This window comes from Arvicanthis niloticus, chromosome 5 (genome assembly GCF_011762505.2).
Source record: "Arvicanthis niloticus isolate mArvNil1 chromosome 5, mArvNil1.pat.X, whole genome shotgun sequence".
Lineage (NCBI taxonomy): Eukaryota > Metazoa > Chordata > Mammalia > Rodentia > Muridae > Arvicanthis > Arvicanthis niloticus.
This window is the reverse complement of record NC_047662.1, coordinates 36,282,333-36,296,164: the sequence shown is the minus strand read 5'-3', so window position 1 is coordinate 36,296,164 and position 13,832 is coordinate 36,282,333. Positions and strand designations below refer to the sequence as shown.

The window sequence follows — 13,832 nt, the reverse complement described above, 5'->3', positions numbered from 1 at the left end:
TGCCTTTGTATCTCTCTGTAGTTTGTTCTGCATCTATTCCCAGTTCTAGAACAGCCACAGTTAAAGTGTTTTCTTCATCCTTCCCTTTCTTTCTTTCTTTCTTTCTTTCTTTCTTTCTTTCTTTCTTTCTTTCTTTTTTTTTTTCAAGACAGGGTTTCTCTGTATAGCCCTGGCTGTCCTGGAACTCACTCTGTAGACCAGGCTGGCCTCGAACTCAGAAATCCGCCTGTCTCTGCCTCCCAAGTGCCGGGATTAAAGGCATGTGCCACCACTGCCCAGCTGCTTTCTTCATTCTTAATATCTTTAAAAAAAAAAAAAAAAAAAAAAAAAAAAAAAAAAGAATAGCAGGCCTGGGAAGTGCCAGTGAGAGATGGGTGAGGCAGGCAACATCCAATATGTCCCCCTAATTTCTCCCTCTTCTGGTGTAGTCTTCTCCAACATTGAATTAGGGCTGGACTGACAGGCTAGGTACAGTAGAAGTGATGACATGTGACTTCTGAGGCTTGGTCATAAAGGTATTGTAGCATCTACCTTACTTCCATTTTTTTTTTTATTAGAAATCAGTCACATAAATGGCCAGGTAAGCTGTCCTCAGCCAATATCTGATGCCAGTTTCATGAGCCAGAACAGAAGACCTTCTTTCAGATGCCTTCACTCATAAGAACTGTGAGAAATAATAAATTAGTGTTATTTGATGCCTTTAAATTTTGGAGTAATCTTACTCAGTGCTAGTTACAAATTGTCAGCATTCACTATAAGGAAAAATATTTATATTTTATGATTAAATTCTATTTTAGTTACATTCTCAGGAGAGATTTTAGAATATATGTATGTAAGAAAACCCAGAAAAGAACACTCATTGAAATGATGTTTGAAAAAAAGAAAAAAGGAAACTTTAATGTGATGTCTACCATTAATAAAAATAAATACACAGCTAACATTTATTACCTAAGCGTGTGGTAGGTATTATTCTATACAATCCATATATATTAATTATAAACCAACTTTATTAGATCATTTTTGTTTTTTTCAAGACAGGGTTTCTTTGTGTAGCCCTGGCTGTCCTGGAGCTCACTCTGTGGCCCAGGATGGCCTAAACTCACAGAGATCCACCTGCTTCTGCCTCCCCAGTGCTGAGATTAAAGGCTAGATAAGCCCTTAACCCCACTTTACAAATCAGAAAGCTGACACATTTTGGGTCTAAGTCACTTCTTTCAGGTGTTTATATTTAACAAGTAGTTGCATTATGCTTTAAAAACTGTGAGAGATCCATTTATTCTTTCTGGAGATAGGATATTCCTTACACAGTTCAGGCTGGTCTTGAAACGGTGATCCATCTAGCCTTAGGCATGAACCACTGTGCTCAAAATAAAAACAAAACAGTTTTATGATTCATTTGTGTGGGGGAAACACACATGCCACAAAGTACAAGTGGAGGTCAGAGGACATCTTTTGGCAGTCTGTTCTCTTCTCTGCCATGTTGATCATGGGCATCAAACTCAGATTTGCAGGCAGGTACATTTAACTGCTGAGCTGTCTCACTAGGCCCTAAAATATGATAAAGTCTTGTGTGTCTGTTTGCACCTAAATGTGGAGGCCAGAGGTTGTTGGTGTGTGTGTGTCTGTGTGTTGTCTTGCTTGATTGTTCTCCATCTTCATTTTTGAGACAGTCTTTTATTGAATCCTGAGCTCATTGGTTTGGCTAGGCTGGCCTAGCTAGTGACTTCTGCGGGGCTACCTGTCTCAGGCCTCTTGAGCACCGAGGTTACAGGCACCTGAGATTTTATGTGGCATGCTGAGGAATCTAAAAATTTGCTCATTTTTCATGTTTTTATGTTTATGCATATTTTACCTACATGCCTGGTGCCCCAGTAGGTCAGAAGAGGGTATCAGACCCTCTTGGAACTGTAGTTATAGAAGGCTATGAGCTGCCATATGGGTGCTGGGAACCAAATCCAGGCATTCTACATGAGTAGACTCTCTCTCTCTCTCTTTTGTCCTCTGTCTTTTTTTTTTTAAATAATTTTTTATTGGATATTCTCTTTATTTACATTTCAAGTGTTATCCCCTTTCTCAGTTCCCTTCCCCCCAAACCTCAAACTCATACCCCCTCTCCCTGTTTCTATGAGGGTTTTCCCACCCACCCACTCCTGCCTCCTGCCCTGGCATTCCCCTACACTGGGGCATTGAGCCTTCACAGGACTAAGGACCTCTCTTCCCATTGATGCCTGACAAGGACATCCTCTGCTACATATGCAGCTGGAGCCATGAGTCCATCCATGTGTACTCCTGAGTAGACTCTCTTAATCACTGAGCAACTGCTCTATGCATACTTATGATGCAGGGCCTTGATCAGAACCTGAGTCATCTTCACAGCCTCAAAATGTGATATATTCTTAAAACAGACAGTTTTATGGTACCTGGGAATGCCTGAGGATTTTTATTATGCATAGGAAGAAACAAAATAACAGGAGGGGAGTATAGAGTCAAACCACTTAATTAAACACAAATATACAAAACAGTTACACACATACAATTTGGAAATAGACTCTAAATAAAAATTACAGTTGCTTCCGAGGAGATTATATAGAGATGGTTGATGTGGACTTTAGATATGGTAAATAATGATCAATTCTGAGGATGGGCCTATGAGTGTAGATATGTATGCTATTCTTTTACTTTTCAGTGCCCTCAAAATTTTTTTTGCTTAATTCAAACGTTACTGTTACTATGTTTAAGTAACATTTTTTCCCTGTCCCATGGTCTTTTAATTATGCTTGTCAACAACTGATTAAATCAAAGTAACACATTGGCTGACTCAAAGTCAAATGTTCTTTTTTCTCTAGCGTCTATCATCATTTTCCTTTCTATTTTAAAAATGTAATATTCTTCAAGCAGCTTTCATTTTTTCAGAATTATGGCAGGTGATAATCATTCCTTACTTAGAAATGGTTTCTGTTCTTACAAATCTATTAGTGGAGTCAAGGAGACTGACATTAAAAGAAGACACACACAGGTGCGCATACACATACACCCCCCCACACTTGCACATGCACACACACACACACACACACACACACACACACAATTCTGAAAAGAATGGGCATTATGAAAGCCCATAACTGTGGTAAGAGATTCAAGGAGAGGCATTTAAGTAGAGATTGATACTTCATAATAATTCAATTATACTTGCAGAAATAATATCAACTATTTATGAAAGAAGCAATTGACCTCATTTTTAATTCTTATATGCTATATGCACAGACATTGATGCCAGCTCCCTTTTACAAATCAATTGAGTCGTGATTAGCACCACATGACCATTAAGAGCGATTCATGTCTAGGTTATAGCCCGAGTTCTTTTCTTTTGAGATTACAGCAAAGCCAAACTACTTTGGCTGCAGTCTACCTTCTCTTATTCGTTCTTTGTACTACTCTTTCTAGCTGAACTCAGCTATTGGCTGTCTTCTAATACAGTTCCTGGAACTTTTTAAAACTTGTAGTGATTACTTTGTCAGCAAATTCTACAATCGGAGTAAAAGGCAGTCATAACTCCGTGTTGTTTGCGAAGGAGTTACTGTTGAAGTTGTCATTCTTGAGCACCCATTAATGTACCTGGGTGAGGAGACACCACAGTGAAAAAAATGGACATGACCTTCACTGTTAGGGAGTTAGGCAGTTAAACACCAAATAACAAAAAACGTATTAAATTTTATGTAAGTAAATTCAGGGGAATGAATAGAAGACAGACAAGAAAAACACGAAGATCCAATTTAAATCTGAGGTAAGGGATCAGAGAATTCTATCAAAAACTACACAAAAGTGTTGGGTTTTGTTCCCGTAGGATGCAAGGTGGTAAACCACTCAAAAAACACGAGGGTGCTGCTGCCTCAGCGGTGAGATCCTGGCGCCCCATTGTTCGGACTGGCTGATGGACTTAGCCAGTTTCTGAGCCGGCAGGGACGCCGATGCTATCCTATAATGTGACACGGGGAGAGTTCTCATCCCGCGAACTTTCCGATTCCACCCTCTACTCCCACCCGGTGGCTTCCTTCCTAGCATCTTTCTGCTTGGTTGGTGCCTCTTGGGCTGCGACAGTCGCCTGTCAATTCTGTCTGCATCAAGAGCCTCCTTTGGAGTTGTTTCCTCTCCTCATGCCCCCCAAGCCTGTTACTTCATGGCGACGGCCGGTGGCCGGGTCTTTTCACTTGGCCACACTGCCATCCTCTCCGGGCCGCCCGCAGGTGCGCTGGAGGCACCTGGTGCCGGGCGCTCCTCGTCCTTGGCCGCCCGCGGCCCCGCGCGAGCGCTCGGCTTGGGTTCCCGGCTGGCTGCGCCCGGAGCGCGCCCGCAGCCTGCGCTCGCCCCCGCGTCTCCTCGCGCCCGCGGCAGCCCGGACGGCGCGCGTCGCCTCGCGCTGGTCCTCAGGCCAACCAGCGCTGGCCCGAGCGGCGCGAGCACGGGACGGGCCCCGGCTTCCCACTCGGGCCGACGGGCTCGTGGGTTCGTTCGCCCCGCCCCCTCCCCACAGCGCCGCCGCTGGGCGCTTGCGCGGGGCGCGTGGCCGTGGCCGGGGTCTCCGCCGCAGCCCGAGCAGCCGCCTCCGCCTCAGTCAGTCAGTCAGTCAGTCAGTCCCCAGCAATGGCGGAAGGAGGTGAGCGAGAGGAGCTGCTTTCGCCGCCGCCGATCTCTCCGGCCAAGAGGCTGTGCTCTTGGCCCAGCCCGCAAGCTCACCACCCCCGCGGGACTCCCGGGGCAGCCGGCGGAGGGGCGGGGGTCGGCGGCGGCGGCTGCCTGGCCCCCGGGGCCCGCCCCCACCTGCAGCCCGAGTCCTTGCTGGACTGCGCCGCCAAGACGGTGGCGGAAAAGTGGGCGTACGAGCGGGTGGAGGAGCGCTTCGAGCGGATCCCAGAGCCGGTGCAGCGCCGCATCGTCTACTGGTCCTTCCCGCGGAATGAGCGGGAGATCTGCATGTACTCCAGCTTCCAGTACCGGGGCGGCCCGAGCGCCGGCGCGGCTGCCGGAGCGGCGGGGGCTTCGCCGGTCGAAGAGGGGCCGCCGCCACCCTCTGGGGCCGCCGCTCCGGCCGGCTCCGCCCCCGGGGCCGCCGGGGCGGGCGCGTCCCCCGGGCTGGGCTCTGGGACTGGAGCGGCGAGCGGCGGCTGCGGCGGCGGCGAGGGGCTGCCGTTCCGCCGGGGCATCCGTCTGCTGGACAGCGGCTCCGTGGAGAACGTGCTGCAAGTCGGTAGGTGCTGCCCGGCCCCTCTCAGCCCCCTGCCTCTTCTGCAGGTGCCTTCCTAAGCCCTGGGTCAAAACCCAGGCTTTCTGCCCAACTCCTGCATCTCCACCGAAGGACAAAAAAGTGGCATAAAAAACTTTTCCCAAGGTTTCCTTCAGGTCTACTACTGCTCTTTCCCCCCGCCGGCTGCCCCATTTCTTTTTCTTTTTGTTTGAAGAGCGAATAGGTCTCGGTCGGTCTCTCTCTCTCTCTCTCTCTCTCTCTCTCTCTCTCCCTCTCTCTCCTATGCCCCACACTAAAGGAATAACGATGTAATGTTCCCTTTTGCATGCAACAATTTACTAAAAGCGTTTTACCGATTTAAGTTTAGAGGGAAAGGGAGCAATAGGTCTTAGAGGGAGTGTTTGAGGGACAGGCTGTCACAGCCAATCTGTAGTTATGGCAGATTGAATCTGAGTGTAATTAACTTTCACATCGGAAAAAGCAACAGAATATTGTGTATTTTAGACAATTTAAATAGTCTGTTTTAATATCCCCCCCCCACCAGTAATGCTTGGGAATCTAGGCTGCAGATTAACAATAACGGAAGATGGAAATGTGACAGCTTCTCTTCCCTACACCCCCATCCATGGGAAAGGGGGAAAAAAGCTACACAATCTGGAGTGGGGGCGGGGTCTGCCTTCCTTGTCAGACTGGGGTAAATCAAAAGCCAGTCACGTTGGATGTTTCAAATGCTTTCATTTAAGGCGTCCTCGAATTCGCTTTTGTTTTATCTTTTTGTTTGTACAAAAATGGAAACTGATTTTTAAAAAATCTACTCTTTCTCTTGAGCCTCTAGTTTGTTAATCTTATTGAGTATTTAACTAAAGTGTACCTGATTTGTGGGATGATTAGAAAGAAAAAAATCGACATTGTTTTAACATTGATTTGCTATGCATAATATTAAAACACTTTTGGGGGGCCTATTTGGATTATTGTAGCATTCTGGAAGTGCACATCTCTATGCACCTTATTGCACACTATATGCTAATATTGACTAAAGGAAATACTGATTTTTCTAAAGTTGAATGAAGGACGTTTCACAGGCTCAGGCACACATACATATACAAATCCAACATTTATCTGTCTTCTCCTCAGGTAAAAACAACATATTTGGAATTATTTTCCTTTGAAAACTAGTACATTACAGTTTCTTACATAGAACAGTCTCTTCCAGTTATTGAGAATGAATAAGTTCTGTCATATTTTATAAAAGCATAATTTTAAATAAATATGAAGCAAATGTTTATTCTGCTTATTTGAAAGATGTTAGTGCTTTGTGTATTTGTGTATATTTTAGAAAGAATGAGTTGGATAAATAGGCGATTAGGGTATACAGCATTAATATTGAAGTGTTGAAAACATGAAAATTAATGTTTCTTTTTTTTTTTTAAATAATTTATTTATTTATTTTGTGTAAGTACACTGTAGCTGTCTTCAGACACCCATATGAGGGCATCAGATCTCATTATGGATGGTTGTGAGCCACCATGTGGTTGCTGGGATTTGAACTCATGACCTCTGGAAGAGCAGTCAGTGCTCTTAACCACTGAGCCATCTCACCAGCCCTTAATGTTTCATTTTATTAATCTATAAGCTTTAATCTTTCTGAGAGTCTAAAACAGTTAACTTATTTAAAATACTATAAATTGGTAAGAGTTAGTTCAAGTGGTTATTTTAGGGATAGAAATGGGTTTGAAAGAATTTCAAATTTTAAGGTAGCAAATAAGGGAGAAGAGTTTTATTTCCCTCACCCCCACCTCCCAGTGCTGGGAATTGAACCTGGGGCCTCTGGCATGCTAGGCAAGCACTCTAACATAGAGCTGTAACTCTAGCCCCAAGAGGTACCTATTTTTAGAGTGATTAAAATGTCAAGTTCCAAGTGAAATCAGATTTAGAGGATGATCCAGATCGTATTTAAATCAGCTATTCCTCTTTTAAAATGATAGTTGGTGTACTTATGGGGTAATGGACTCATACCAGTCATTTTAGGGACCCCGAGAAGGACACAAACAAATGTCTGATTTATTTGGATTTCCTAGATAAAGAATGAATTTAAAATACTATGTTTGAGAACTTGTACTTTGTGATATTTATTTCTCTGACCTGAATTTGTACCAGTGAATATGGAAGAAGATACCTCATTTCTTCATAATTTAAAGTATTTTGCCATGAATCACCTTGTAATATATAAAACTAGACGTCTATCTCTTTTAACTTTTGTGTAACTTAACCTAGATGATCAGTTTTCTGAAAGCACTGCCAGATGATACAGTGAGTTATTTGCATATAGTCTGATAATAAACCATGTTCTTTAGTTTATAACTTTACTTCAAACTCATTTTAACTCTTACATCCCGCTAAGAACTCTTCGTATTTCCTGACTGTTTCCAAAACATATCATGATCTTGTAACTGAGGATTGTTAAAGGTAGAAAGAAAGAAAATTTCAGATCTATAATAACATCAACTTATTCTTCTAAAATTTTAAAAGATTTATTTTAGGTATACATGTGAGTGCCCAGATGTGTGCCAGATGCCTCTGGAGGCCAGAAGAGGGTGTCAGAAGCCCTGGAACTAGGGTTGTAGGTAGTTGTGAGCTGTCATGTATGTGCTGGGACCCAAACCCAGGTCTTCTGCAGGAGCAGCAAATGCTGTTAACCATCTCTGATGATGCTCTGAGCCATCTCTCCAACTTTCAATTTTTTTTTTTTCTTTGCTTCAAAACAGGGTATCTTTTTGTAGCCTTGGCTATCCTGGAACTCACTCTGTAGATCAGGCTGGCCTTGAACTTAGAGAGTGTCTGCCTCTACTTTCTAAGTGCTGAAATTATAGACATGAAAAACCAACCTTTAATATCCTTTAAAAGATTCATAATGGAATTTTTTAAGAGATATTTTAAAATTTTAATTACTTGGTGATGTGTGTGGGGTTGCCCATGGAATACAGAAGAGAGGGAGGGCAGATCCTCTGGAGTCAGAGTTACAGTGGTTGTGAGCCACTCCATGTGGGTGCTGGGAACTGAACTCAGGACCTCTATAAGAGCAGTCATCAAGCATTCCTAATCAATGAGCCATCTCCAGGCCCTTAGTGTGTGTGTGTGTGTGTGTGTGTGTGTGTGTGTGTGTGTGTGTGTGTGTGTATTTGTTTGTTTTGCATAAGAGTATACTCTTGTAAAACCAGCACTGAGGTGGAGGCAGGAGAGTCACAAGTTTGAGGCCAGCTTGAGTTACACAGTAAGACCTTTTCACAAACATAAAAGCACAGTGAACAAAATATTTTATGGAAAATAAAAGCAAACAAAACTTTTATAAAGTCTATATAGGTTAAATTCTATAACTTCAAATTACTTTCTACATGTAGGCTAAATTTTGTAACTTCTGATTATTTTCCATGTTGAATCAGTAGTCAGTGTGCTTGGTATTCGGTAGAAAATACCACATTTTGAATGAGAACTAAAACTTCCTATCTTGATGTCAACAAAGGGAGGAATGCAGGCTTATTATATTTAAAGATACACTTCTTTTACATAACAATACTGAATCAGAAGTATTGTTCCTTTTAAAAGGAGAAATTAGTCTTTTCTCATGTATTTCTCTAAGTTTGAAGGTGTGTTAATAAACTTGCAGTCTGATCCCTCACTATTATGAAGGTAACATAATTCAAGTTTTAAAAATGTTTTATTTATTTGTGTTTTATATTGATGCCAAGTGCTTCCTTGTGTGAAAAAGTACAACTAAAAAGCTAATAGTTGTAGTAGAAAAGATCAATTTTAGGAAATTTTCCATAATTTAAACATCAAGTAGTAAGTCTATAATTTATGTATAATTGTGTATCATCAGTAAACATATCTGTAAAATTTTCTGTGTATTGTAACATGTATAATAGTTATTCTTTTTGTTGTTATTGCTTGTTTGTTTGTTTTGTGATATTTAGAATGGAACTCAGGCTGGGCAAGCACTCTGCTACTGGCTTATACCTGTAGCCCCAGTTACAGAATTTCATATGAAGTTAATTTGAATATATAATATTGGGGGACACAAAAGATATTTATACCCACTAGAAAGCTTTATAGCATCCCCTGTAAGACGTGAATAGAATTACAACATTTCATAATAGCTTAATTTATATGTAAGATTTTGTCACAAAAGGCAGCTCTATAACTTTAAAGAATATTTGGTGACATTAAATTATCTTGTTATTGTTTGAGACACAGTCTAACTATGTATGCCTGGCTGGCTTGGAACTTGCTATTTTATAGAACAGGCTGACTGTGAATTCACAGAGATTTGCCTGTCTCTGCCCCAGCAATACTAGGATCAGAGGTATGCCCCGCTACATCCAGCTTTAAAATCCTAAGTTACATTTATTTATTGATGTGTGTGTGTGTGTGTGTGTGTGTGTGTGTGTACATGTATAAAACTTATGCAGAGGTCAGAGAACAATTTGTGGAAATAGGTTTTCTTATGCACTTTGCTCCCAGCGATCAAAGTCAAGTCACTGGGCTAGGTGCTTAATGCCTTTATCTCCTGAGACAATGTCTTTTTTTTTTTTTTTTTAAATTATCTTTAATTTTTTTTACAGTCCAGTTGTTATCTCCTTCCTGGTCCACCCTCCTACAGTTCCTCATCCCATTCTTCCCATCTCCAAGAGGATGTCCCCACCCACTCCCTGGGGCCTCAAGTCTCTGGTGGGTGCCTTTCTCTCATTGAGGCCAGACCAGGCAGTCCTCTGCTGTATATGTGTTGAGGGCCTCTTACCTGTGTATGTTGCCTGGTTGATGGCTCAGTGTCTGAGAGATCTTGGGGATTCAGGTTACTTGAGACTGGTGGTCTTCCTATGGGATCACCCTCTTTCTCAACTTCTTCCAGCCTTTCTCTAATTCAACCACAGGGGTCCCCAACTTCAGTCCATTGGTTGGGTATAAGAATCTGTATCTGTCTTGCTCAGATGCTTGTTGGGCCTCTTGGAGGGCAGACATGCTAGGGTCCTGTCTGTAAGCACACCATAGCATCAGTAATAGTGTCAGGCCTTGGAGCCTCCCCTTGAGATGGGATTCCAAGTTGGGCCAGTCACTGGACCTCCTTTCCCTCAGTCTCTTCTCCATTTTTGTTCCTGTAGTTCTTTTAGACAGGAACAATTAATTCTGGGTCAGAGCTTTTGACTGTGGAATGGCAACCCCATCCTTCCACTTGATGTCCTTCTTTCTGCTGGAGGTGGACTCTAGAAGTTCCCTCTCCCCACTGTTGAGCATTTAATCTAAGGTCCCTCCCTTTGAGTCCTGAGAGTTTCTCACCTTCCAGGTCTCTGGTACATTCAAGAGGATCCCACCGGACAGTGGTGGCTCACGCCTTTAATCCCAGCACTTGGGAGGCAGAGGCAGGTGGATTTCTGAGTTCGAGGCCAGCCTGGTCTACAGAGTGAGTTCCAGGACAGCCAGGGCTACACAGAGAAACCCTGTCTTGAAAAACCAAAAAAAAAAAAAAAGAGGAACCCCCCCACCTCCTTCCTTCCAAGATTGCCTGTTTCTACTCATTTTGCTGGCCCTCAGGGCTTCACTCCTGTTCCCCTTCCCTCCCAATACCTATCTGATCATGGTCCTTTTTTCCCCTCTCTCTCACCTAGGTCCCTTCCTATTCCCCCTGCCCCCCAACATGATTGTTTTTTCCCCCTCCCAAGTGGGATTGAAACATCCTCACTTGGACCCTTTGGCTTGTTAACTTTCTTGAGTTCTGTGGATTATATCCTGGGATTCTGTATTTTTAGTACACTTATTAGTGAGTACATATCATGCATGTTTTTTGTGTCTGAGTTACCTCACTCGGGATATTTCCTAGTTTCATACATTTGCCTGCAAAACTCATGATGTCCTCTTAACAGCTGAGTAGATTTCCACTGTGTAAATGAACCACATTTTCTGTATCCCTTCTTCACCATTGTGGGACATCTGGGTTGTTTCCAGCTTCTGGCTATCACAAATAAGGTCACTATGAACATAGTGCCTCTGTGGCATGGTGGGGCATCTTTTGGGTATATGCCCAAGAGTAGTATAGCTGGGTCTTCAGTTAGATCTATTTCCAATTTTCTGAGGAACCTCCAGATTGATTTTTAGAGTGGTTGTCCAGTTTGCAATCCTACCAGCAATGGAGAACTGTTCCTCTTTCTCTACATTCTGGCCAACATGTGTTGTCACCCGAGTTTTTGATCTTAGACATTCTGATTGATGTAAGGTGGAATCTCAGGATTGTTTTGATTTGCATTTCCCTGATCATTAAGGACTTTGGACATTTCTTTAAGTGCTTCTCAGCCATTCAATATTCCTCTGTTGTGATTTCTCTGTTTAGTTCTATACCCCATTTTTTGATTGGGTTGTTTGGTTTTTTTGGCAGTTAGCTTCTTGAGTTCTTTATATAGTTTGGATATTAGCCCTCTATCAGATGTGCGGTTAGTGAAGATCTTTTCCTAATCTGTAGGTTGCTGATTTGTCCTATTGACTATGTTTTTTGCCTTATAGAAGCTTTTTAGTTTCATGAGGTCCCATTTATTAATTCTCTTTTAAAAATATTATTTATTTAATGTATATGAGTGCACTGTAGCTGTCTTCAGACACACCAAAAATGAGCATCAGATCCCATTACAGATGACTGTGAGCCACCATGTGGTTTCTGGGAATTGAACTCAAGACCTCTGGAAGAGCAGTCAGCAGCATTTATCAATTCTTAATCTTAGAGCCAGAGACATTGGAGTTCCGTTTAGTAAATTCTGCCTCTCCACCCCCATGCCAATGAATTCAAGGCTCTTTCCCACTTCTATTAGATTCAGTGTATCTGGTTTTATGTTGAGGTCCATTTTTACTGTGTTAATCCCACCACTCCATGAGCATGGGAGATCTCTTCGTTTTCTGAGGGCTTCAATTTCTTTCTTGAGAGACTTGAAGTTCATGTCATACAGATCTTTCACTTGTTTGGTTAGAGTTACCCCAAGATATTTTTTTTATTATTTGTGACTATTGTGAAGGGTATTGTTTCCCTATTTTGTTTCTCAGCCTGTTTATCATTTGTATAGAGGAAGGCTACTGATTTGTTAGAGTTAATTTTATATCTTACCACTTTGCTGAAGTTGTTTATCAGCTGTAGAAGTTTTCTGGTAGAATTTTTGGGGTCGCTTGTGTATACTATCATATCATCTGCAAATATTGATATCTTGACTTCTTTGCTAATTTGTATCATCTCGCTCCCCTTTTGTTGTCTTAATACTCTAGCTAGAACTTGGAGCACTATATTGAATAGATACAGGGAAAGCGGGCATCCTTGTCTTGTCCCTTGTTTTAGTGGGATTGCTTCAAGTATTTCTCTATTTAATTTGATATTGGCTGTTGGTTTGCTGTATATTGCTTTTATTATGTTTAGGTATGGACCTTGAATTCCTGATCACTCCAATATTTTCAAAATGAATGGGTGTTGTACTTTGTCAAATGCTTTTTCATCATGTAATGGGATGATCATGTGATTTTTTTTTCTTTGAGTGTGTTTATATAGTGGATCATGTTAATGGATTTTCATATATTAAACCAACCTTGCATCCCTGGGATGAAGTCTACTTGATGGTGGTGAATAATGGCTTTGATGTGTTCTTGGTGAATCATTTGTTTCTTTTTAATTTATTTTTTCATAATGAGTTCTTTCCTTCTCATTGTCTGCACGGAGCTTAATTTTTTTTATTTGTGTGTGCATGTATGTTTTTTGTGCAGGTATGTGTGCATGTTTGTGTGGAAGCCAGAGGTCAGCATCAGATATTATTCCAGTACTCAGGAGAACCTTTCAAACCTCTCCTCTCTTAAAAAATATTTATTTTAAATTATGTGTATGTGTGTGTGTGTTTGGGTCAATATGTGCACGTGAGTGTAGGTGTCCTTGAAAGCCAAAGGCATTAGATTCATTAAATTCCAGATGGTTGTGAGCCACCTGATGAAGGTGCTGGGACTTGTGCAAGAGTAATGTGTACTCTTAACTTCTGAACCATCTCTCTAGCCCCCATTTTGATTTTGACAAGATCTTTTACTATAAGGTAGGGCTCATGGCTTAGGCTAAGTTGACTTGACCAGCCAGCAAGACCCTGGAATCTGTTTATTTCTCATTCCCTAAGTGCTGATTATAAGTATACCACCATGCCTGGCTTTTTTTGTTTTTAATGGGTGCAGGAACTTGCAAGCCAAACACTGTATTGACTAAGCCATCATCCCAGCTCCTGTACATGCCTGTTAGTGTTCAGTAAGTGTGTGTCAAATGAGTGAATGTCAGAATTGATTCTTCAGTGTTGTACAGCTGCAGGAACTGGTACCAGTGCACCTGTAATCCCAGCTACTCAACAAGCTGAGCTAGGAGGATAGCTTGAGTCCAGGAGTTCAGATAGCATAAGATAAAATAACAAGACTTCTTCCTCAAAAGCACCAACTGAACAACCAACCAGTCAAGCAAGAAGGTAAACAAAGAGCAACACACTCATGTCCAGAAAAACAACCAACAACAAAAATCCTGAAGGGAGAAGGGAGATAA

At 42.0% G+C, this 13,832-nt stretch overlaps 1 protein-coding gene across 1 annotated transcript in view; it reads left to right on the top strand.

Moving 5' to 3' along the window:
* The first annotated feature begins 4,498 nt into the window (after positions 1-4,498).
* Positions 4,499-13,832, top strand: part of Zswim5 (zinc finger SWIM-type containing 5) — a 106,977-nt gene continuing 97,643 nt past the window's right edge. Inside the window, exon 1 of the mRNA XM_034504000.2 lies at positions 4,499-5,245. Coding sequence (XP_034359891.1) covers positions 4,642-5,245 — 604 coding nt within the window. The 5' untranslated portion in view covers positions 4,499-4,641. The remainder of the gene's footprint in view (positions 5,246-13,832) is intronic.